Source organism: Alligator mississippiensis, chromosome 11 (assembly GCF_030867095.1).
Source record: "Alligator mississippiensis isolate rAllMis1 chromosome 11, rAllMis1, whole genome shotgun sequence".
In the NCBI taxonomy this organism is placed as follows: domain Eukaryota; kingdom Metazoa; phylum Chordata; order Crocodylia; family Alligatoridae; genus Alligator; species Alligator mississippiensis.
In genome coordinates, this window is record NC_081834.1 from 19,367,391 (window position 1) to 19,392,647 (window position 25,257).

At 40.5% G+C, this 25,257-nt stretch overlaps 1 protein-coding gene across 1 annotated transcript in view; it reads left to right on the forward strand.

Annotated features, from left to right (window-relative positions):
* Nucleotides 1-25,257, forward strand: part of ATP8B4 (ATPase phospholipid transporting 8B4 (putative)) — a 200,904-nt gene that overhangs the window by 139,277 nt on the left and 36,370 nt on the right. Inside the window, 7 exon segments of the mRNA XM_019477374.2 lie at nt 182-378; nt 2,756-2,964; nt 4,826-4,869; nt 6,996-7,161; nt 15,345-15,533; nt 19,794-19,909; nt 23,376-23,540. Coding sequence (XP_019332919.1) covers nt 182-378; nt 2,756-2,964; nt 4,826-4,869; nt 6,996-7,161; nt 15,345-15,533; nt 19,794-19,909; nt 23,376-23,540 — 1,086 coding nt within the window.

Sequence of the window (25,257 nt, forward strand, 5' to 3'; positions counted from 1 at the left end):
ATTTTGAATAGTTCTGTTTTGGATCTTAAGTACTGATTTGCTTTGACTAGGCAATACAAGTATTTATGTGAAGATGAAATATAAATGTAGGGGTTTGTTTTAATCTTTTCTACAGATCCATATGATGGGGAAATAATAGGTATTTTGAAAAGCATAACTGTTTTTGCTATTCTCATTTCAGATCTTTGGGTTTCTGGTATGTATGGGAATCATTCTGGCAATAGGAAATTCAATTTGGGAACATCAGGTTGGGGCCCGTTTCAGAATTTACCTTTATTGGAAAGAAGTGGTGAACAGTTCTGTTTTTTCAGGATTTCTAACGTTTTGGTCATACATTATCATACTCAATACGGTAGTGCCTATTTCCTTATATGTAAGGTAAGATGAGAAATTGTAAGTTTATAAAGCATACCTGGCTGCTCCTATCAACTTCTTTTCATAATTGCAATTGTAATCATAACAGTTTGATCAGTTCTTTTGGAAATTGGATCTGCTGTGTAGTTTTATCTAACCCTGATTATGAAGACATGGCTTTAAAATGGAGTCTAGCACCTCCTTCCTTCTTTCCCTTCCTTCCTTTTCATTTTTGTTGAATTATGTTAACTCATTTGTTTCCTCTTTGCTTCATTCTCCAACAGCTGACAAGTAAACAGTGATGGACATCTCTGTCATTCCCTGTGCATGACCTTTTGTTGCACTGCATCCTTTGTTTGTTGTGATAATTTTATTTTTCATCTTTTTCTTAGAACATACTTGGTATCCCTATGTAATTTCTTCTACTTAAATCTTGGAGCTTTATGTAGAAAAATAATTTTGGTCTTGTGCTGAAAAGATAAATGAGAGGGTCTTACTATTTAACTAAAGTCCATGTTTACTCAGTCTTTATATTTTATCACAGTGCCTTGTAAAGTTGAAAAATATGGAATATAACATTCATAATGTATATTGAATGATGGCTAGTCATATTTTCAGTTTTTATTCACAAAACTGTTATTTTTATATTCGCTAATTTTGACAATGAAGTTAGGTGATATTTAGGGGAAATGTTTAGTAAAATAGTCTAAAATAACTTTCTGGTTCCTTCAAAAAACATTTTTTTTAAATGAAAAATAAGTGATATGGCATTTCCAGGTGCAGTTTGTCAGCTGGATTAAGAGTAGTATTTATACGCTTGAGCTGCTAAAATCTTTGTCACTCATGAAATTAATCTTGTTTTTTATAACGATATAAACAATGATGAAGTTAAAGGAGAATTGTCGTGTTTGGTAGGGTCAAAATTCAGTCAAGCTTATTAAAACGAGGAGTGCAACAAAATGTATTTGTTACCTTTCATTCTTCAGTGTCACAGGATCTTTTAAAACTTATATCCAGTTATGAAGTCTGAAGCAAAACCAGTTCCTAACCACAAGTTTTCATGGCTTTCCTTTTATGTTCTATGTAGACAGTAAACATGACAGTATAACCTGTGCCGGCATCTGTTTTTCATAAAAACAAGCAAACAACCCCCTCCAACCCCCCACCCCCAGAAAAAAACTGCTTAAGTGAAAAGGCTTGTAACGCAGAGCTCTTTTTAAAGATCTAAGAGCTACAATTGTACATGAAATTAAAATGTACACTTTAAAATCATCCCAAATAAATTACTATTATCCAGGAGGGAGGAGTACAGTGCATGCATTTTCTGATTGTTCACCATCCAGGTACATTTTGAGCCTTAACCGTTTAAACCTTCCTGTTCTCATCAGTGAGCTTTGTCAGAATGTTTATGAATATTTATGACCAGTAGTAAGTACTACTTGTGGTGATATTGGTCATGCGGGCAATTCATCCAAATTGGCTTTTTCAGCTGGGTTACAAAAGAATATTTTTGTCTGTGATCAAAACAAGTGTTTTTTTGTAAATGCTTTTCTATGGTTTAATACATAAAAAAGTTCATGTTTTGGAGTTTAGAGGATACAAGACACCTTTATAAGCCAGTGCAACCTTTAGAGGAGGCTAACATCCAGTGAATACCAGTTTTGACCAGTTTAGGATCAGGGGAGGTAAAAAGATGATTTAGAGCCACCCCTGCCGCCTTCTCAGCTGTGCGCCATCTTCTGTGCCCACGTATTTTAGGATTGAACCAAAGTGCATAATCTCTTTTAAGGGCATGTAGTAGGTCATATTATTGGTGATAGTGCACACCAAAGATTCTTGGCATAACTCTAATAGTATGTTACCTATATAATGACAAGCACAGTTGTTAGCTAACCACATCTAAATGTTTTTGAGGTAAAGATTATAAGATCTATTCAAAAAAAAAATCAGACCTATACTTGAATGCTAAAGGAATAACTTATTTGTCCATACAGAAGAGGGAAACTGTGAACATTTGAAAAGGTGTAGAACTTCATCTAGCAGAGCACAGCAGTAGACAAGATAACACTATACAGAAGTAGTAACCTGAAAAGACTTGACATAATTGGAAGTACAAGTTTCTATTCTGTTCTCATTTGATTACAGCATATCAAGTTGCTTTGTAACATGACAAAACACTATAAAGTTTATGTAAACTTTAAATAAAGCAGTATTCTTATCACATCTTACCACAGATGATTTGAAGTTTGAGATTACTTGGAGCATGATATTATGTATAATCTGCACAGAGTCGTATCCACTGAAATCTGAAAACTAATTGTATTTAAGTTCTGAGTATGACTGATTTTCACTTGAAAGACTTTAAATTCTAAAGAGTGTTTTTGTGTGTCTGTTTTAAAAGTGTGGAAGTTATTCGGCTTGGGCATAGCTACTTCATAAACTGGGATCGTAAAATGTATTATGCCAAAAATGATACCCCTGCTGAGGTTCGAACTACAACACTTAATGAAGAACTGGGACAAATTGAATATGTTTTCTCAGATAAAACTGGGACGCTCACTCAGAACATAATGACTTTTAACAAATGCTCTATTAATGGGAAAACATATGGTAAGTTATTACTTACTAGTCTTTTGCCAATGTAATTTATTTCAGATTCTGATTTTGAGTTTAGCTCATTTAAAAATGACCTAGAATTTTTTTTATAAACTTCATGTAGAGTTTTGTGAAAAGAGCATAAATTCCTGTTCTCTTCAGTTAATTTTGGACCAGTCTTTGTTAGAGAGAGAGAGAGAGAGAGAGAGAGAGAAGATCTATTGTTTGCCTCTAAAAATAATGCAAATATGGGTATAATGGTGTCTTTTCATCTTTTTAAATTAAGGATTTATGACTGGGTTGAAGAATAGAGATAACAAAACTAGCTATCTTAAAACTAAGAGAAGAAATATAATACATAAAAAATTAAAATAAATGTATATAAATTCAGTTCACGTCACCAATGATTTATGGCACCCTTCTGAAGAACTGAATAATTTTTTAATGAATATTTATTGCCTTCATTTCACAGGCTGAAAAGTCTTTTTAAATGTAATTGTTTTAAAGTAGCTTGATGTCATGAAAGTGATTGATTGATTGATTAGCACAAGGGAGATGCTGAGCCAGTTTTCCCATATCTTTACTAATAAAATTGTGATCTGCCACAGATCTCCAAGTGCCTGTCATGCAACACTTTAATTTTGACTTATATCCCATAGTCCACCCTGAAACTACCTAACTTCTTTTCATGTATACTATAATTCAGGATTTGAAACCAGATCTTCAGAGGTGAATGTGTTATTGTACTGTGCTGTCTAAATATGGAGTTAAAAGACATTTAATAAATTGAGGCAAAATGTGATACATGTATTACATGAGTTTTAGACTTGTAAACTTGTATATTACATGGTATAAAAGGACCAGTTCTTTTTATACCAGGTCATTTTTTTAAAACTTACAGGCTGTCTAACATAATGCCTTACAATGATTAAATAACTACTATTTGCTTTATTCTAGGCATACTATTTAGTAAATCCTAGGGAATGTTAGGTGATAATATAATACAAAGATTAGTTTTGGACAAGTGAATATTATTGACCCTCAATTATACCTAAAGAACTCTACATAAAACTTTATTACTCAATTCTGCAACTATGTAACAAATGGCTTTAGTCATGCAGATAAAGTTATTTACATACATCTCGGTTTGCAGAATTTTGCTTTGGCACAAGATTATGTGCCATAGCTGGAGAGAAAAAAATACAGTGGCATTACAGACTTCAAATGAAACAATTTAATTTATGAAAATGTTGACTATAAGGGTCTACTCAGTTCCATGGATTTCATGGAAACTGTGAAATCTGGGGTTGTATGCAATATAAACTTTGAAAAAAACCTTAATATAAAATGTTGGCTTCCCAGTGGGAGGCAGTAGACCTCACTGCTGCTGCAGCCCAGACTTTCAGCCTGCCTGGGGTGGGGAGGAGGTGCCGGCTGGCAGGGAGGCATGAAGAGCAGCAGGCAAGATGGCAGCTGCCCCTTCGTCTCTCCTCCCCCAACCAGGGCTTGTCTGCCAGTCAGCACTGGGGCCACATGAAGGGCAGTCAGCAGACGAGGTGATGGTCACATGCTCTTCTCTCCTCCCCTTGCCTGGATCCTTGCTGCCTACCAGCATCAAGGGGCTGGGCTGCTGTAGCACATTCAGGAAATACCTGTGGAATTTGCTATTTATGCCACTACCAACCCACAAAAATTATGTAGTTTCTCCACTATTTAAGTAGACCTCTGAAATCTTTTTTAATATTTTCTGTTCTTTATTTGTTATTGAAATGAATGTTTCCTCTTTTTAGTCTACATCCGTAGCTTAAAAATCAAAAACATTTATTTTGTAAAAATGTAGAATTGAAAATGAATTCATCTTTTTTTTTTTTTATAGGTGATGTATATGATGAGCTGGGCCGGAAAACAGAAATTAATGAGGTATAGATATGACCAAATTATTAAACCTTATGATGTACTCTAGTTTATTTTTATTTCATTTTTAAAATCCTATCACCAATAGGAGAAGTTGTCATTAATTTTCTATTCCATTTTAAATATTCTTTAGAATAACTCTAAATAAAAAATGGACAAGACTGAAAATACGAATCTTTTCCTTCTCAGGGCTTGTCTACATTTGTAATAATTATTTCAGTGTAGTTAGTTCAATATAAGCCCCTATATACACACTTTGGATATTTTTACACTGCTCCAAGGGTGGCAGGGACACTTTAATAAGCCTGGCTCTGAGAGACACTCTAATTAATGTGCCCACAGCATCTTGTGTATCAGCATCCCTGTGCTTTAAAATGGCAGTGTGGGCACTTTTAGTTAATGCTCATCAAACGAATTTTAGTTAAAGCCCAACTGCTGCCATTTTGAAATGCCGGGATGCTGATATGTGAGACGCTAAGGCTGGTTGATATGCGCAAATTAGCACACTCTAGCAGACTCGATTAATCAATTTTGCTCCAATGTGCTATAATTACAGCACATCCAAGCAGCCTCTGGTCACGTATACGGGCACCCTTTTACTCTAGAATACCTATTTCAATACATTTCCAAGTGCAGACAAGTCCTTACCATCTTCTTTTATAGTTGTTTTTTCTGTGGGTACCAGGCTTTTCCTGGTGGGGGCTGAGCTGGGGCTGTGTTCAGGGTGGCTATGGGGAAGTTTGGGGTGTCTATAGCCCTCCCCATAGCCACCCCTCCCAGCACCACCCACCCTGCCCCCACCCTCCCTGAGCACAGCCCTGGCCCAGCCCCCCTGCCAGGCAGCTCCTGGTCTCAAACCCACAGTGGGCAGCTTGCCCTCGCCTCATGCACAAATCCAGGGGACACATGTCTCCCATGCCCCCCAGGGGTGCGTGCAGTGGCAGGGAGCTGCCTCCCTTCACCCCCTCCCACGCCCATCAGGCAAGCCACCCGCATCTCTGTCTCACTCCTTGGGTCGTATTCACCACCCTGGGTGGGCAGCGCCTGCCCCTGCCCCATTCTCTCCCTCACTATGGGGGCCTCAATGTGTCCTCCCCATGCTGCAGCTGTGCATATGCATGCTGCATTTATCAATGACATTATATCAGCTACACCAGCCAATAAAAGTGGATACCTGATAATGTTAATTTTCCTTTTATCGTTGACAATTCAATATGCCATCAATATATCAGTGTACCTCTAGTACATGTGTATGTGCAAGAGACATTAAAAGGAAAATAATATTAATGTGGCATAATTACGTTTGCTGTAATTATATAATTTTTCAGGAACTATTGAAAATATGAAGTGAAGAAACCCGCATTTTAATTGGGATAGATTTATAAAAGATCATTCCAAAACCTCAAATACTTTGAAGAAATTAATTGTTAAAACAGAATGATGAAATCTAGTAACTAGTATGAATTCTAGGAATAGCTCCTTTGCTACTGTTAACTGAATATGCAGGAAATAATCCTACTGCAAACACACCAAACAACTGGCCAGTTTTTCACCTCATTACTTTTGAGCTGCCCTAAGATCTTGACAGATTCTAAATTGCATGGTCTTTTGATGTCACTTATTTCCATAAAAGAAAAAAAAATTGCTATTAAATAAACAAAAAGTAGAAAGGAAACCTAAAAGGAAGCATACTTCTGAACTTCTTCTTCAGCTAAAAGAAGAAATAATTAGGCTGTCAGTATTATTAGGATTTATTTACTCTTTACAAGGCAACAGAATAGCAAACCCTTGATCAGTTTTGAATCTATCAAGTAAAATGCAGCACTGCAGCCAGCATATTGCATGATGATAAGTTTTCCTGTTCCTGTAGAGCCTGAAAATAAACTGTCCCAACCTCTACTGATGAAAATGACAAATGTTTCCAATCCATGTTTTTTTAACAATTTTCCCCCATCAAACTAGCACAGTAGAAAGGAACCTTAATAAAAAGGGCAAGTTTCTCACATATAAATGTACTACATAAATGTTAGCTTGTTTGATTATTGAACAGTCTTTTAATACTCAAATATGCAGCTAGAATTAATTATTTAAAATCTTTTTTTGAAAACTGCATGACTTTTTGTCTCTTGCAGAAAACTGTGCCTGTGGATTTTTCATTTAATCCACTAGCAGATAGCAAGTTTCAGTTTTATGATCACAGCCTGATTGAATCTATTCAACTAAGAGATCAAACAGTACAAGAATTCTTTAGGTTGCTTTCCCTCTGCCATACTGTCATGCCTGAAGAAAAAAATGCAGGTAAAGTACTGAAAAAAATTAAAACCTCTTTTATTACAGTTAACTATTTGATTTCTATAGGACTTGCTTAATTTAAAAATGCAAGTTTGGATCACATTTTCAAAGCAAAAGGTGAGTTGAGTACAAGCTTTGGTGATGTGTGCAGTCATTGCACCCTTAAAACTTTGTAATTCAGTACACAAATAGGTATCCCTAAACCAAGTCAAGCAATCACACTTGCATAGATTAATTATGTTTACACATAATTGATTGAAAAGCTCATCCGCACATTCTTCACATAAAAATACTCTACCATGCTTGAAGTTGTCTGACTTTCACATATGAATACAACGTTTTCTGAGCACAGCAGGGGCATATGCCAGTTGTGCTCTTTTGCTTGTTTTACTGCTGGACTCTAATTTAGTTCAGGCAATTTTGCAAGGGTGAGTGAAAGGGCACATACCTGCAGGTGTAAAATGAAAGGAAAGATAGATCTCCATTACATTTTTGTCTTTCTTAAATCCTCCCTTAAGAGAGAGGAAAGAGATGTTAACTTTATCTTTCTAGTGTACTGAATAAAATTGTTTTTATTTCCAGTCAGTAATTATGCCTGTTATTACTGATCCAGCAGAACATTTAGTACATATTTTGGGTGGGCTATATATTCTACCTGTGAGAGAACAAGCTGTGAATATTTCCTGGCCAAGTAGTATTGACAATATTTTAGTTTCCATACTGTTACAAACATTAAATCCATAATAAGAAAATGTTGTATAGTGTTGGATGTGTGTGTCATAGAAAGAATATTTCTCTTCATTTATAGTTTTTTCTTCTTGTAAAAAAAATCCCTTAAGGTTCCAGTGTGGGAAAATGTTGCAATTTATGGCACACAGTCCATTTTTCAGGATGAATTTTTATTAGGCACCCCATATTGTTACCTGCTCTATAAACAAAATGTAGTAGATGACTGGAGTGTACCATTGGCACAGAGAAGACAGACAAAGTGAGAAATGGAGTGTATAACACACAAGCAGAGTGAATAGTATGGTGGCAGCAAAAATATTAATCAGCAAGGTATATGGGCCTAATTTTAGTAGGACTGGACTTTAGGTTTAAAGTTAGGCATGTGAGTTAAAAACTCTTTCTGTCTTTGAAAGTGTCCAGGAATGGAGGCTTGAAAAAAATCTACTAATCTTCACTTCATTAATTTGTCCTGTAATATATTCATTTTGTGTTAGTTGCATTAAATTTAGATATTTTCCTTTTGTAGCAGGTACTTTAGCGCTGGTCATACATGTAAGTGTATATGCATATAATGTGAGATGACTTACCATTGCACAGGCCAGTCACAGTCCTAGAGGACAGGATTCTGGGAAGAGATGTTTAGAATGCTGTATGCACACATTAAAACAATTTGGGAGAATTCTCCCAGTTTGTTCTTTTTGTAGATAAACTTACCCAGAGCCACATGCACAGACATTTGAATGCTGAAGCCCTGAAGAGTGGAGAGCTTGCAGTGCTAACATTGTGCACTCATGGGGTCCTGTGCACACATCTTGGTGTGCTCTGCAGGATCCGTTAGTCTGCCTGGCAACAGATGGAAGCAGTGCATAGGGACAGTCCTGACTGGTGACCCAGACTGCCCATGGTCAGCTTATGTTTCTGTGCAGCACAAAGTGGGGATTGTGAAGGAGGAGTGTTCTGCTTCCTGCTGAAGCAGCAGAGTCCAGCAAGTGGTGTACTGTCTCCTTTGAAGTGGGGGGAGGTGCAGGAGGAGGGAATGCTGGAAGATGATGTTCTCTTCTGAAAGAAGCAGCACATAAAGACATTTGCTGTCCCAGAAGAAACTCTCCCAGAAGTTATTTAACCCTGGTTGTTGGAACAGCTGTTTTTACTCTGTTAGAAAATGCCTGAACATCTGTACACTCTGGTTTCTCCAGGGAGAGCAGCAGCTCTCCCAGGAGAAACAATGAGACTGCTATCAGTGAGTTAGATGTCTGATAAGTAGCATATATTATCACTTCTTTTACAAGTGTCTAATAAGTATTGTCTAGTATTTAACACTCCTGTCAGGCCAGGCCTCATTTGATCTGCTATCTGGTACCATATAAACCAGGACAGCCGATTCCACAGTTGGGCTGTCAGTGACTAAACTGGTGCCCTCACCTGGGCTAGCCTGAGTGAGGAGGGTGTGTGGACACCCAGCAGGACTAAAAACAAGATGGATGAGATGCCTGTGAGCCAACAGCCATCCATATCTAGATAGGAGATGTGTGCTGTCAGGTCACTCTGCCTGAAGAATCACCAATGATTCAAAGCAATTCATCTAACCTAGAAGGATTGTTTCAGCATCTAGGTGCCCCAAAGGTTGCAGCATGGCCTCAGGACTGACTTGACTAGACTTGACTTGAGTATTTAACACTGAAATGACTGGTGTTTGAGTTTAAAATTTGTTTCCAACCTGTAGGGCTTCTCCAGGAGTGGTTTACTGTAAAGGAGTATTTCTTGCTTCTACCCAGGGATCCTGGTTTTCTATGTTTAAAGATCCCAAATTCTCTGATTTAAAACTCCCAAATCCACGTTGTTCCATGATTAAAATGAAATGCCAATATATATATATAGGTATCAGTTGAACACAATGTTTTATTGATATATTTACAATTTTAAAGCAATTTGGAAGGCTACCAATGCCTCAATCATTATAATAAAATAAATACTTGTGAGAGGGAAGGCAAAAGCCCCCTTGACAGACCCCAGAACCCCCCCCCAACACGCCCCAGTACTCCGACAATGAGTGGCAGCTGGGAAGAGATGCTGGGGCAGGATCGGCACTACCGGAGCTGCCTGAGCCTGCAAATCAGTGGAGGAAAGGGGCGTGGCCTCAGCAAAGTGTGGGCTCTTCAAGAAACAGCTGGGGACACAGCTAAAGCCATGCCAGGGAAAGAAAAGGGGAACGCTGGCAAAGAGGTGGACTCTGCGGAGCCAGGGAGCATGAGCCCTGGAGGCTGGGGGAAGAGGCCAGGTGCCTGCCGGAGGACCTGGACATGCAGGGCGGAGATCATAAGCCCCAGGAGCAGGCAGGGGCAAGTGAGCCCCACTGGGGAGCAGCAGCCCCACGGGACTTTCAGTTATGATACACTCAAGTTGAATTAAAGCACTTGGAGGTGAAAAGCTTTGTATCCTTTTCAAACTCTGTCATCCCGTAAGGCATCAGTTAGTCTACTTCACTGCTCATCATATTGTTTACTGAGCCATTTCCATTTCTTTTAAAAGCTACTCCCCAGGTATATTTACCAGAAACTTTGGTTATAGTGTGGAAGCTGGAGGGAGCAAAGAACTGGCAAAGAACTCTACAGGAGCTTAGAAACAGTTGATAAGAAGTTTCATATTTAAAATTTAGGCCTAGTTTCTATTCAGTCAGCTGGGAGTCATGAAAAATTACTGGGCAACTGCTCTCCCTGACAAGTCTTGTGCTCCATCTTCCATTAGGAGAATAAGTGGTTATGATCTCATGCTCCAGCCTACAAATATTCTTGGACCTACTGCACTCTGCAGGAACAGCATCCTGTAGGGGTGTGTGAAACAGGCTGTGTTCGATTCGGATTCATCCTGAATTGGGGACGGTGATTCGATTAGTTGATTCAGATCACTATCCCTGATTGATTTGGCCGAATCCGAATCTGAAGATTCGATGCTGATTCAGAGAACCAGTGATTTGGACATAGATACAGCTTTAAATGTTTTTTCTACATACCTTGAGATACCAGGTGTGGCTTGAGAATGCAGCGATGCTGGGGTGGATGGAGCGTCCCACAGGAGCATGGGGGGGCCCCCTGCGTGCTCAGTGGTGAACCCAAAAGTGGACTGGAAGTACTTCCGGTCCACTTATGAGTTCACTGGAGAGTGCACAGGGGCTGCCTTGCACCCTTCCGGCTCAGCGATTGGCCACAAGGGGACCCCGGGTGGCCCCCCAGGCCCAGGAGGCACTAGCCATTGAGCTGGGGGGCACAGGGGGCGGTCCCCCTGTGCACTCCCCGCAGCCCCAGAAGTGGACCAGGTGTGCTTCTGGTACACTTCCAGGTCTGCAGCCAAGCATGCTGGGGAGCCCCCTGCACTCCTGTGGGGATGCTCCATCTACCCCATCATCGCAGCATTCATGAGCTGCCTGGTACCTTGAGGTATGTAGAAAAAACATTTAAAGCTGTGTCTGTGTCTGAATCGCCAAATCTTTCCACATCTCTCCGAATCAATTCAGAGGGTTCTGATTCGATTCGCAGAGATTAAAGGGTCTACACCAAATCAAATCAGGGACCAAAGCTTTGCACAGCCCTAGTGTTCTGCACAGGCTTATACAGCAAAAATCCTTTGACCCACTCTATCAGGTCCTTGGGCTTGAGAGATGAATAAGCATTGCTGTTCCGCATAAGCTTTCTCTTTCCTGAATCATTGTGTTACTCCTGAATATCCTTCTGGCCTGCCCCATTCTTTGCAATCTCTGCTGGAGCACTACTGCAGTTGCCATCTCCAGCCCCTCCTCTCTGCATGAGGAGGTCTGTAGCAGAGACATAGCCTGATTGATACACATGAATTAAGTGAATCCTTTGTCCATTAAATAAAAAGAATAATTTTCAGATTTTATAAAAATGTTTCCATACTCCTACCTGTTGGATTAGTCTCTACATAAGTTTAAAGTGTGTGATAATTACATTAGAAGAGCAAGAAAAATTGTGAGACTCCCAAGAAAAATTTCTAAAGGAAAGGATTTTAAATAGCTTAGAATGCTGAATTTTCAACTTAATGTAGTCTGAAAATTGCCAAAATAATTTAAGTTTGTCATTGTTGAATTAGCAAAGGTTTCTTGTTAATCATGTGTGTGTCATTCAACATTGATTTAAGCATTTTAAACCTATCTTATGTGTAAAGCTTAAACTAACAAAGGAGTCGCTGGGATTCTTTCTAAGTCATTTTTATGTTAAAATATTTGGAATATGACCAACTATATAATTGAGAAAGGTGTTAGACAAGCTTTTGAGCATAGAATGCATTTCCTCAGATCACCTAGTGCCCAGATGTTTGTCTAAGCCCCTAGCACATTATATTTAGGACATGATTAACCAGTTAAAATAATTAATTAAATGCAACAAATTAAAATTAACGGTATGATAATGATAAAACAAAATATGCATAATAACTTTGTGGCTGGTTCCTATCATGCTATAAATTGAATGTGTGGCCAGGTTGATTGGGGCTCCCAGTCTTCAGAGTGTATTGGAGCCCTTGTTCCCCATGTAGCCTCAAGGCTAAGAAGGCCAATCAGTTACTTGCTACTCCTAGCTTCAGGGGCCCATTCGAGTCAGCTGCAGGGGTTCAGCTGCTGCTCCCCAGCTGCAGGGGTGTATCAGAGCCCTTGACTCTGATACACCCCCTTGGCTGGGAGCAGCACCAGATCAGGGCTCCCAGCCTTCAGGGTGCAGCTGCAGTCAAAGGCTCCACTGTGCCCCACTGCTGGGAACTTCAGTCAGCTGAATCCAGGCTCCCAGCTGCAGCAGTGCACCATGATGCACCCCCATGACTCAAAGGCCCCATCAGCTGACTGGGGCTCCCAACTGCAAGAGCTTGTAATTTGCAGGTGCAGGGAGAACTCAGGATCAGGATCCTAGGGTCCCCCTGCACCCGCAATACGTTTTAATGGGATCCGAGTCTCAATCCCACAATCACGTCTCCTGCCATGCACATGTGTTATAGCAAGTTGTGTGATTGTGAGGACCGCACATCAGATCCCATTGCGCCTTTGATTGCACACCTGCCAGGGCCTAACATCATTCCCAACTATGGAATTTGTACAATAAAAGTTATTACTAAAAAGCTTTTCTTATCCTGCACGTTTCCTGCCCTACCATGGCTACAACAACACTAGAACCTTAGCACAGAATATGTTCTTCACTTTTGATCATTTTTGTATGAAATTCTTATAGCTCTGAACCGGCTCGTGCAAGTCTAACCCTGGAAAACCTATGACTTTATTGGCTGTGTTTATTATGAATCACTTTGAAGTGCACTGTGGTCTCAAATTTGCCTGGCTGGTGACAGAATTTGGTAATAAAAGGTGGATTGTTTTAAGTTTGTTTCTGTTGTTTTTAATTAATAAGAGGCTTAGTACTGTGTGTTCTTGTTTCTATGCCACGTTTTTTGATTTTACTAGAATGACATATTTTCCTTTTTTAATGCTTTGTTTTTTTGATTGTGCAAGAATAGTTGTTTGTGTGACACTGAAGATCTAAAGCAGGAGTTTAGATGTGCTAAGTATTATTATTATTATTATTATTATTGAGGCTTAAAGCAATATTTTTATTCAGTGACTGTTGATGAGTGGAAATGATGCAGGGTTGAGCTTCAGTTTCCATGTCAGCCATCTCACTTTCTCTCTTTCTCTCTCTGTCTCTTTTTTGTGTTCATAGCTCTCTTAGGCAAATTCACTTTGGGCTGTTTTTTCTTGCATTGTTTTACCCCAGAAATTTTTCTACTGTCAGCAAAATTAGTTCAGTCATTTTGTACACGTGACATTTTTGTTGTGCAAATAATTACTTCTTATAGATGCTGGTCTAAATTTGTATCTTGATTCTATCTAATTATTTTACATGCATTGTCACATATAATATATGGAATGTGCACTAAAGGTTAAGACAAGACTCTGTTAGAAACTTTGGTTCAGATTTTGCTCCCAGTAAATCTGAAGTAATTCCATCAATATTTTTTGGAGATTTTAACAGTAGGTAAATGAGAATAGTAAGTTCCAGAATTGACTTCTTGAATTCCTTGACCCTGTTATAGGGTTGACTTGTTCACTTTTTATCATTGCATCAAAGTTAGTTTTCCATTTACATTTAACTAATAATTTTCTCTGCTTTTGTACTGCAATCTTGGGACTGCAGGAATAATGGAGGTACTATTTGTACCAATTTAAAGTTTACATGGAGATTGTTTCTGAAACCTGGAGTTATTTTTTTTTCCTGTTTTTGTAGTACCTGGTTGTAGCTAGGTCTGTAACATAGCTAGGCTTCTGATAAGCTCTCTAGATTGCTATGACTTAACTTTGATTCTAAGTGATTTACTAATTTTATCTGTTTATTGGCTAGATTTCATACAAATCTTTGACCTTTTCATAGAGGCCCTTTATAACCATATAAGGATACATTTCATGCTTATTTAGAGTTTGATTTAGGCAGAATGTGTGCACTGGGCTTCCAAAATCCTGCTGTGCATCTTAGTAAGTAAATGTGTTGCTTTAAGTTCAATTTGGAAAGAGCTAATTGTAAAACTTTACTATAACAAAGAATCTGTATCTGAGAAACAGGCATTGTTCTTACTCACATATTCAATATCTTATGGGTTCATAGAGCCCAGATTCTATGCAACCCCAAATACCAATAACTTCTTTATGCCATGCAAGGCCAGCTGATGCTTGTATGGAAGCAAGTTCAACTATGCTAAGTGCATTCCCCAAATATTTATTCTAACCAGCAGGGACTTTTCAAATTGCTTGGAGTAAAGTTATTTTTGCATTCAAATGGTAGCGCCAAGTTCTTAATGGTGACCAACAACACTCCTAGAACTCCTTGATTATCTGAATAGGCCATTTCTTAGACTGTAACTCTAAAATTCTTTTCCTGATGGTGAGTTCTCATGTGAAGCCACTGAACAGCCACTGAACAGAAATAGGTCTGCTATCAACTGAGGCCTCCTTTAACACATACCTTTTACCTAGAGCCTTTCTGTGGTTTGCCATCCACAGCAGAGTCCTCTCAGGAACCAGTATTTAGACCCTGGATGGCAAAGAGCAAATGTTTAACTGATATGCTACCCAGTCTTTATTTAACATTAAACACCAGAAAGTATTTTTAGGTTAGTGCAACATTGTCATGTTGTAGTGACTCAGTATAAAAGATATCCTGACACAAATGCTGTCCTTCAGTGTGCTGAGTTGCAGAGAAAAGAATTCAAGGGTTTCATGACAGACCTGTATTCTTCATTTGACTTTTTCTCCCTTTGCTTAAGGATCACTGAAGTTGAAAACAGAAACCCTTCATTCAGCAGAGGGCCTCAGCAAAGAAGTGCTCTTCAGTACTGTTCCTCTTGTCATTTGCTGCAAGTCAAGCTATGAATAATTTCTAACTTATTTACAGTTTTGGTTTCCTTTTTTGTAGGTGAATTGATTTACCAGGTGCAGTCACCAGATGAAGGTGCTCTAGTAACTGCTGCCAGAAATTTTGGGTTTATCTTTAAGTCTCGGACCCCAGAGACCATCACTGTGGAAGAAATGGGCCAACTTGTTACGTACCAGCTATTGGCATTTTTAGATTTTAATAATATCAGAAAAAGGATGTCTGTAATAGGTACAGCATGTAGACTTTCTCTTTGTTTCTTTTGTTCTAATTGATTACAAGGTATAGAGCTCTAAAGCATTCAGTTAACAGTGGGTCATCTACATATGCCATTAATGCACAGCCATACACTGCAGGGTTTATTGCTCCCAAGAAGATCCTAGCCATGCAGTTTATATGTGCACCAGGACCACAGCACATTGGGTCGGGTTGCATCAGGTAGGAGGTTTGGGGGGTCAGCCTGCCAGCCTGGGGCTGCTCCAATTGGTCTCAGTTTGTTGTGGAGGGGCTGGATGGGGCACAAAGGTGTTTCAGTATAAGGCTAGCCAGCAGGCAGCCCCTGCACTGAAGTACTTGCATGCACCATTAGCTGGGGTAGCATCTACGCATGTACTCCTACGCATGAAAAAACTCTGCAACTCTGTATTGACAAGTCCTACCTTGCTGTAGAGTATATTAGTTTCATGCTCCCTAATAGGGGTGCACTTGTAGATGCTGAGACATTTGCTGTGCAGGTAATTAGTCAACTGCAAAGTAAACGTCTCATGTAGATGCACCTAGTGAAAGTTCTAAGCTGTTAATTGTCCAGTGAGGTGGTTTTGTATAGTACCAAGAAAGAGGAGGGAATTGGGAATTGGGCCATCTACATATCAGTTGCTAATCTGCGATAGGCTGTGAGGGACTTTGAAATTGATACAGGTTTGCAATTTCATTGAATCAGTGAATTTCAATGAAAAAATGTTTCTGGAGAAATTTGTTGTGAACATTTCCAGGTTCAGCATTTACATGAACTCTACAGCACATTCTGGTCTGCCTGCCATTTGTTGTCTACAATTTTTAAAGAAAGATAATTTTTAAAAATCACTTATTTTCTAAGAAAAGCTCTATGACAACTTGCAATCCTGTTGATTATTTTTCATAGTGAACAATTCTGAAGATTTTTTTTTTACTAGAAATCAGGGAGAGAGGGAACACACTAGTTTAGACTGGGTGGAGCTGGTGACATACCTCAGTCATTAGTTATAGTGACATGCTCCAGTCATTGTGGAAATTAAAACACATAAGGAGACCAAAAGTAGTAAACAGAAGTCTTGAATTTCAACATGAAAAATATATTATTGTATGCTAGTACTCACTGAGGATTAGAGGATATAACAGTTTTGAGGTTTTTACAGCAAGATGTTTGAATTATAATTTCCCCAATAGTTTCTCTAAAACTTTTTTTTAGAAGTGAGAAACACTTCTGAAAGCCCTATAACTCACAAAGTTTTCAGCTTCACCTCATGCTATTTTAAAAATGTCTTCTCTGGCCAGATAAATCTAAGAGAAATGTTGAGTAGATGGAAGCTCATTTCAGGGTAGTAGTTTGGTGGTGCTTTAGGATGGCAGTGTAAAAATCGGGCATATAATAGGAACAGTTTAAGGTTATATTTGCACAACAATTAGGTGTGGGTATTAACATGTACAGACAAACTTGGGTTAGTTTTAAATGGTGCCAGTAGCAATGAAGTTGTGGTGGCTTCAATACTGGCTATGCAACCCTGCCTGGAACCCTAGACACCTAATTAGTAGGGCTGTGTGAAGCTTCAGGTGCTGATTCGATTTGGATGAGATTCAGCCTGATTCAGCCTGATGGTGGCTGAATCTCTGAATCTTAATCAAATCAGGAGACCACTTACAAGGTCTGAATTGATTTGAAGCTCTCTGAATCAATTCGGAAAAGATTCAGAGAGCTTCAGAGATTCAGGCAGTCCCTGGTCACTGTCGCAGGGAGCTAGACGTGGATTCTGTACTGGTAAGTAGGGGGCAGGGGAGGGGACCATGGCGGGACTCCCACCAGGCTCCAATCCTTGCCTACTTGCCCAGTCCTCCCTGAGCACCCTCCAACCCCTGCCTGTTGTCCCAGGCCCCACCATGGCTGTCCCACCTGGCCCCAGCTCCTGGCTCTTTTTAAAAAAGCCCCTACTCACAGGCTGCTGCCAGGCAAGGGGGTGATCCCTGCTGTCCCCCACACTGCATGGGGGACTCTGCCATGAGCCCCATCCCCTGCCCACTCTTCCAGCCCCCACCATGGCTGCCCCACTCAGTCCCAGCTTCCAGCTCTTTTAAAAATAAAAAAAAGCCCCATGCTCACCAGCTACTGCAGCAGCTCTTGGGGCTTCTGGGGGCTCATGAGAGAGCCCCCCATTCAGCGCAGTGCAGTGGGGGGCAGGAAGGATCGCCTCCCTACCTGGCAGCAGCCAGTGAGTGTGGGGCTTTTTTTTTTTTAAAAGGGATGGGAGCTGGGGCTCGGTGGGGCCGCCCTGGGGGGGGGGGGCTGGGACAGTGGGCAGGGGTCAGGAGGCTCATGGCAGAGCCCCCCATGTGACATGGGGCAGTGGGGATCACCCCCCCCACCTGGCAGCAGCTGGTGATTGGGTCATCTTTTTTTTTTTAAAGAGCTGGGAGCTGGGGCTGGGAGAGTGGGTGGGGGATAGGGGCTCATAACAGAGCCCCCCCATGCAGTGGGGGGAAGTGGGGATCGCTCCCCCGCCTGGCAGCAGCCTGTGAGTGCCGTGCTTTTTTTTTTCAAAGAGCTGGGATGCTGCGGCCAGGCGGGGCAGCCACCGATGAGGCTGGGATGGGGCCGATTCAGAGATTTGGCTGATTTGGTGGTGACCAAATCTCTGAATCAGGGTCAGCCAAATCGATTTGGGACAGTGATTTGGATCACTGAATCGAATCACTGATCCTTGAATTGGCCAAATCCAAAGCGAATACTAGCCGCTTTGCACAGGCCTACTAATTAGGTGGCTAATCAGTGCTAAAATACATGCCAGTGTATGTCTACTGCTGTTGGCACCTGAGCTGGCTGAATTAAAGCTAGTTCACATATGTGACTGCAACACATGGAAGCATCTAGTTGCAATGTAGACATACCCAAAGTATTCTGGGGCATACTGCAACTATTAACTGATGTGAACCACTTCTACTTATGATTAAATGGGAAACTTGCCCCATATTAACCTTGTCTAAGATGTAATTCTCTGTAGTCAAGCAGAGATTTTTTTAACTGATTATCAGCTTAAATGATGCTGATGACAACAATAAGCAAGTTCTATACAGAATTTTCACTTTGTATAAAAGTCTGACTGCCCCATCCCATCATGATCCATTTATAAAATACTTTTTCTTGAATGGCTCAGGATGCCTTGTAAAACCACATCAAGTACACAGTGGTGGTAATTAAGTTATTTTATGAAGCAGAATAAAGGCCATCACTAACAATTAATCAGACCCTCTTTTGAGCCCTCCCAGTTTCCATTAAAAGAAGCTGTTTCTTGGGAATTGAGCTATAGGTAAGGTAGAAGAATTTGAACTTTTTACTGGAAAATAATATATAAGCTGTGAACTAAGACACGTCTTATTAAAGTGTATTTCCACTTTATTTTTCCCCTATAGAGAATAGTATGCTATGTACACTATATGTATAGCAATCACAAAATATGTTTTAGAAGTTTTGATTACCTGAGACTGCACAGTGCTAACTTCCTGAGTACTCCTTCCAATATCTTGCTTTTTTCAAGGATCTTTGCTCTAAAGTGACATTTGTGTTATAGTACCTAATTGTAATAGAAGCGACTCAAGATGCAAAAGCAGTGATTTTATCTGTGCCATTAGAAAAGTGCAGTGTTCGAGAAACAAATTAAGGAAGATTTTTATGGAGAATAATAGCTAAAGATGTATTGAGAATGTTTGGTTTAGAGCCAATTTAGAAGTAGGCTAAAGTTCAAGTTTTGTATTTGATATTTAATTAGAGCTAATATTTAGGTTCAGATTAGATGGTGTCAACATTTTTCAAACTTTTATTATAACATTTCAACTCCAAATGTTGGGACTCTTGCAAAACTTGCTGCTTTTATGAGACTTTTGGGCTTAGCTGATACAGAACAAGAAAATATGATCTGCAAGCAAAACTGAAGCAGAGATTTTAGATTGAGGGGTTTGTAATCTGTCCCATCCTTCTGATATTTAGGAGTTCACATTTGAGGTTTCCTCTAGCTTGACACAACTTTTATCAAGATGTATTCTTTTTGTTTTTGAGATATACCTGGTGTGTTTAACACCGGCCCAAGTAATTAGGCTGTTTCTGTGCACTGACTACTATTTTTATATTGGTATGTCCAAAAACATCAACCTGTACTTGAAAGATCAAATAAACATTTGGGGGAGGAGGGGAAGGAGAAATGTTATGTTTATATTCTAAATTTCTAGTTCTCTTTCCTTTTTCAGTTCGAAATCCATATGGACAGATAAAACTTTATTGTAAAGGAGCAGACACTATGTTATTTGAGAGGCTTCATTCCTCCAATGAAGAGTTAGCATCTTTGACATCAGACCATCTTGGGGTAAGTGCTTTTTATTTAGACAGTGATCCAGAAAAGTACTTAAAACAGATGCTTAACATTAAGCATAAATTTTACACTTACAGATAAAAGTGTGCTTAAGTGCTGTTACACAAGCCATTGTTCCATCTGCAATTTAGCTCTGCAATGTCTGCTTCTCTCCTAGAGACCCAAGGAAGGTTACAGTACTGTGGTACCTGAAAGCTTATATAAGTCTATCCCAGCCATGCAGCTGGTGCAATAAAATATATTGCCCACAAAAATTCCTTAATATTGACAGTTTCCTGACTCAGGGCATTGTGGGCTTTATACCCTAAAATGAGCCAAAGTTTCTAAAACTTTGGCCCCTTTGGGCAAGTCCATACATGCAGACACGTGCACTTGCAGCAGCTCAAATGGGAGTGGCACAAATTTGAGCTGGGGATTTTTGCCTCGGGTGCATGTGTGCCCAGACATGCACTTTGATGTGGGGCAAGTAGTGCGCTTGGGGCAAAATAACACTGCCCAGCTCCTCCTGGATCTGCAGCCAGGGGGAGCTAGAGGCTGAGACCAGCATCTGTCCTGGCTCCAGCAGTATAAAAACCTGCCCTGTGCTGGACCCAGCAATATAAAAAGCTCCTCAGGTGAGCGGCTTGGGGCTACTTGCCCTCAGGAACTTCTGAGACCCGGCCACTTGGTATCTGGGCACACTACCCCTTGTGCCAGCTGGACTGCTGAAGCAGCCCTAACCTAGAGTGGCCCTTGCACTCTCTACCCACTGCAGCAATCTGTCAGTAGGGGCTGCTGCCTGGCTGTGGCCTGCTGCCACCTGCAACAGCATTTGGCCCTTGGACATGTGGCCCCAAGCCTGTGCCCCTGCCAGACCTGGATGGGGTGCCCCCACTCTGCCATCTGGGCAGCTATTGCCTAGAAGATGTGCTCCTTGTGGTGGCCTGTTTTGAACTGTGAAACCATGTCCTCTTGGCCCCAAATGGCCAAGAGGTCAGTCACCTTGTCTGCCCTGCAGCTGGGTCCCGAGTGCTGGGTCTGGACAGGCTCTTTTGCACGGGTCTCACCACTTGTCTCACCAGCAGAGATCTTGGTGATCCCTGTTTATGATTTATGAATTCTCTGATAAGAAACCCAAATTCTCTCATTAAAATACCCAAAATAGTGTTCTTCCACCATTAAAATGAAATACCACTATATATAGAGAGGACAATGTTTTATTGATATATTTGGGCAATGTTGGGCAATGTTTATTTACAAGTGTAAAGCGATTTGGAGGAGGGATGGGGGAGTTTGTGGGTGAGTATAGGATTTGTGGGGGTGAGGTTTGAGGGACATGGGGCTTGTGCGAGGTTTTTGGGTGTGTGGGTGAGCAGTTTGTGGGGGTGACTTCAGGATGTGGGGGGAGCTGTGTGGGTGGGGCTGCTCAGGAGGAGTAGGTCCCCTGCCGCCCCCCCCACAGGGTGCAGCCTGCGGGGAACATTTTTTCAGTCTCAGCCTGCCTCTCGCCGTGTCTTTCACCACAAGAGGCACATGCACACTCATCTGGACACTCCCTTTGGGGGCAGTCAGAGAGATAAGTCCAGGTAAATGACATGATGCTTTTAACATCCAAAACAGCTGAAGTACTTGCAGTGTTTATAGGGTATTTAGAGCCTTGGAATCCCTTGTGAAAAATCATTGGGAAGCTATAGAGATTATCCAGTTTGGTAAACTGGTCTTAAATAAAATATGTATTTTTTTTGTTTGGTTTGAGGGTCTAACCTAATGTGAACTTTAAGGGAAACTGGATAAAGCTCTCATTTCCTTCATTTATTTTTTTAGAATTCATGTTCTTTGTAAGTATCCACATTTAATACAAACCATTCCATGATTCTTTAAAAAAAAATACTCCTTTGACATTAAGTATACAGTATGATGGTTTAGTAATATTGGTTACAAACATAACTATTGTTTTCATCTCTATAATAGAGCTTTCTTGGCTTTCTTTTAATCTTTTCCAGAAGGCCAACATGTTTTTTATGAAAGCAAGGCTGGAATCATAACTATCTGATCTTTGCAATTACTCAATGCTAAAACCTTGGGTTTCCATACTTACCCAGTGAAATTAAAGGAACATGAACGTGTGCATGTGTAAAAATCTCTGTGCATGCAGAATGGACTTTCCTGTAAACAAACAAACTCTTTTTCCTTTTCTGTTATGTTAATTCATTTGCAAGCCTTTGCTATTTTTTCCTTAAATTGTAATGTTCCCCTTGATCTGAAAACGTAGACCGTTACCTACGAGAGCGCATGTGTTTCTGAGCCAGTTAGTTTTTAAGGTACCATTCTGCTTGACTTCAGACTAACAAGATTAACCACCTCTACATTGTATTCACTGTGTAATAGTTTTCTAGTAGTTTTTCATATAGTCATTTAAAATAAAAATATCCTTGTTAGAGTATTTTCTATTTTCTTTGATTTGTGTTGCAAGGTCAAAGACATTTCCTGAAATGATTTATGTCTTAAAAATGCCCATGATCTTTGTGTTTAACCTTAAAAAAATTAGTAGTTTAGACTCTAAGCAATCAAGGAGTGAATATATTTTGGATAATAAATTTATCTGGGAGATGGTGAAATCTTTACAAACTTTGCAAAGCAGTTAACCCATACAGGGATGTAAGTGCTTTAAACTCATTACCTGGAGTAATTTTATAATTTTTGTTCCTCGATGGGTTAACTGTTTGTTTTTCCCTTTTGATCTGTTCAACCCACCTCTGCCTCTCTTAACAGTGTCCCCATTACCCTACTCTTTCCTCCACCTTTCCCTATCCTTCGCATTTACATTAGTTTATTGTTTCCTATTTAGAACCCCACTTTCTGCAAATCACAAGGCTACTATACGTGTACACGGAGCCTGCTCCAGTGCATTGGAAAGTCAGCACATTGGAGCAGAAGACTCGATTCATGTCTGCTGGAGCACGGAAATTGCTCATTTGAGAAACTGCTCATTCTGCATTTGAGTCAGTCTTCCACATCACATGCATCAGTGTAGCCATGCATCTCCATGCTGAAAAAATGGCAGCAGTGAGCTTCGAAATAAAACAAGTTCAATGGCAGCATCGCCCTACTGCCATTTTTTCAGCATGGGGATGTGTGGCAATGCTGATGCATGTGATGCGTGGGCACTTTTAATTAGTGCAGCTCACTAATTAAGGTGCCTGGTGCCATGTCCTACAACATGTGTAAAAATGCCCACAGTCTTTAAAGTGCCAGTCTGTCCTTCCTTCTGCCTAGCATCAGATTAACAGGGTTAATTAGAGAGAGGGAAGAAGAGAGAGAAGTGCCTGAAATGTAGATATTAAGCTTGCTTAATAACTATTCTCCAACCATTTGGGTTGGTCTAATAAAAGATATCAAATATACCCAAGAAACCTTGTCTGAAATGTAGATATGACTTTGTTCACATACATACTGTCTATCTTTTATCCACATTTGCTAGGAGTTTGCAGGAGAAGGCCTTCGGACGTTAGTCCTTGCCTACAAAAACTTGACTGAAGAGCACTTTAAAGAATGGTTTAAAATACTTCAGGAGGCAAAGACTTCAGTAGATAGCAGGGATGAACAGCTTGCTACAGCATATGAAGAGATTGAAAGAGACATGATGGTATGTTCTTAGAGACTTAGCATTTGCAAGACATATTAGGAAGATGTACTATGTTACAGAGGGATTCTTTTGTGTTCTCTTTCAGTACTTTGCTACAAACAAGGTTGTTGTAGGCCCGTAATATGCTTCGCTGTAGTGATGATTGATTTTAAGATGTTGGAAGCAACCGTGAGAGACTTGCTCTATTTAACTGACTCACTTCAAATAAAAATAATCTTTATTTATTTCTACCTCTCTAAGGGCCAGGTCCCCTCAGATCTACATATGCACTACTTATAATCAAGGATGAGTTGAACACATGTATAAGGGCCACATTTGTTTCAGTCTTCTGGGCCCACAAGTGACTTGAAATTCCCTTGAAATGTTGCACCCTGACTTTGTTGTGATGATGTACCCTGCCAGTCTCTATCCTATATTAAAGTTGAAATACATGTTGTATCCCAACCTGATAGCACAAATTTAACTCCTTTCTCATCCTTTGCATTGCTCTATAGCTACAGTGACCAAGATACAGTCCATGGAGTTATGTCATCTGGCCCGCAGGGCTCCCACAGGTCTAGAAATTTGGTGGTATGTTGAGTTGTGCTAGCATGAATTGCTGGGAGCCATTAATGCTGTTGCTGCTTGTCCTGCTGCCACATTTCAGGACCAGTAGAAAGCCCAATGGGCTGGATCTAGAGTGCAGGACTGAAAGTTTGGTGGTGGAAGGAGCAGTGGCTCTTGGAGCTGCAGCAGTTATTGTTGCCAGTGCCAAATTCCAGCGCCTTTGACTAGATGACATGGTTCTCTAGGTATCAGATCCAGCCCATGGCTCAACCCCCACAACCAGTCTCATGTCACTTGATTGGCCTGTAGTTTGGCACCACTGCTAACTGTCTTTTGGTGAGATTTGATATGGTTATATATAGCTGTATTAAGAAAACAGAGGCAACAAGCTTCCAGCTAGAAGATAATTATGATAAATCTGATGATGCCAGCTAGCTTGGCAAGACAAGGATTTGAAGGGGCCCCCTTCCTCCCACTTTGAGCAGCCAGACCTGCACTGAAATGATATATTGTATGGTTCTGATAAAAATTGCACTGTAGTTTGTTTTAGAGCAGAGGTGCTCAACCCCCAGCTCATATGTCAAATCCAGCCTGCAGAGCCTTGGCATCCAGCCCCCAAAGCTCTTCCAAGGTCAGAAAATTTGGCAACAGGGGAGCGGTAGTAATTAATAATGCCACCCCTCCCCCACTGCCAAATTTCAAGTCCTGCACTGCTGGGTCAGGGCTAAACCATGACCCAATCCCCCTGGATTGGAGGTGGCCATGCCCCCTTCTCCCCCTTTTCCCCCACATGGCTGGATTGGGGCCAAGCCATGCCCCCTTGATCCATGTAGCCAGATTGGACTCACCAGCTGGATCTGGCCCTCAGACAGACTGGGCAGTGCTCATCCAGGCAATGGGGCAAAAAGGTTGAGCACCGCTACTTCAGAGGTAGGCAGTTTTTTCTTTGTTCTCTATAAAATTGTGAGATTGAGCGTAGTGCATTATAATAAAGTTTCACTTGACTTTATAGGCGGGGACAGAAGTGACAATTTTTGCCTGATCTGGCCCCTGAAAGCACTCTACAGTCATGACCAAATACAAGTGCATGGCTGCAGGACACTTTTAAAGGCTGCAGGACACTTTTGCAGTCCCATGAAAATCTGAACCCTTCATACATGTGGGTTCAGAT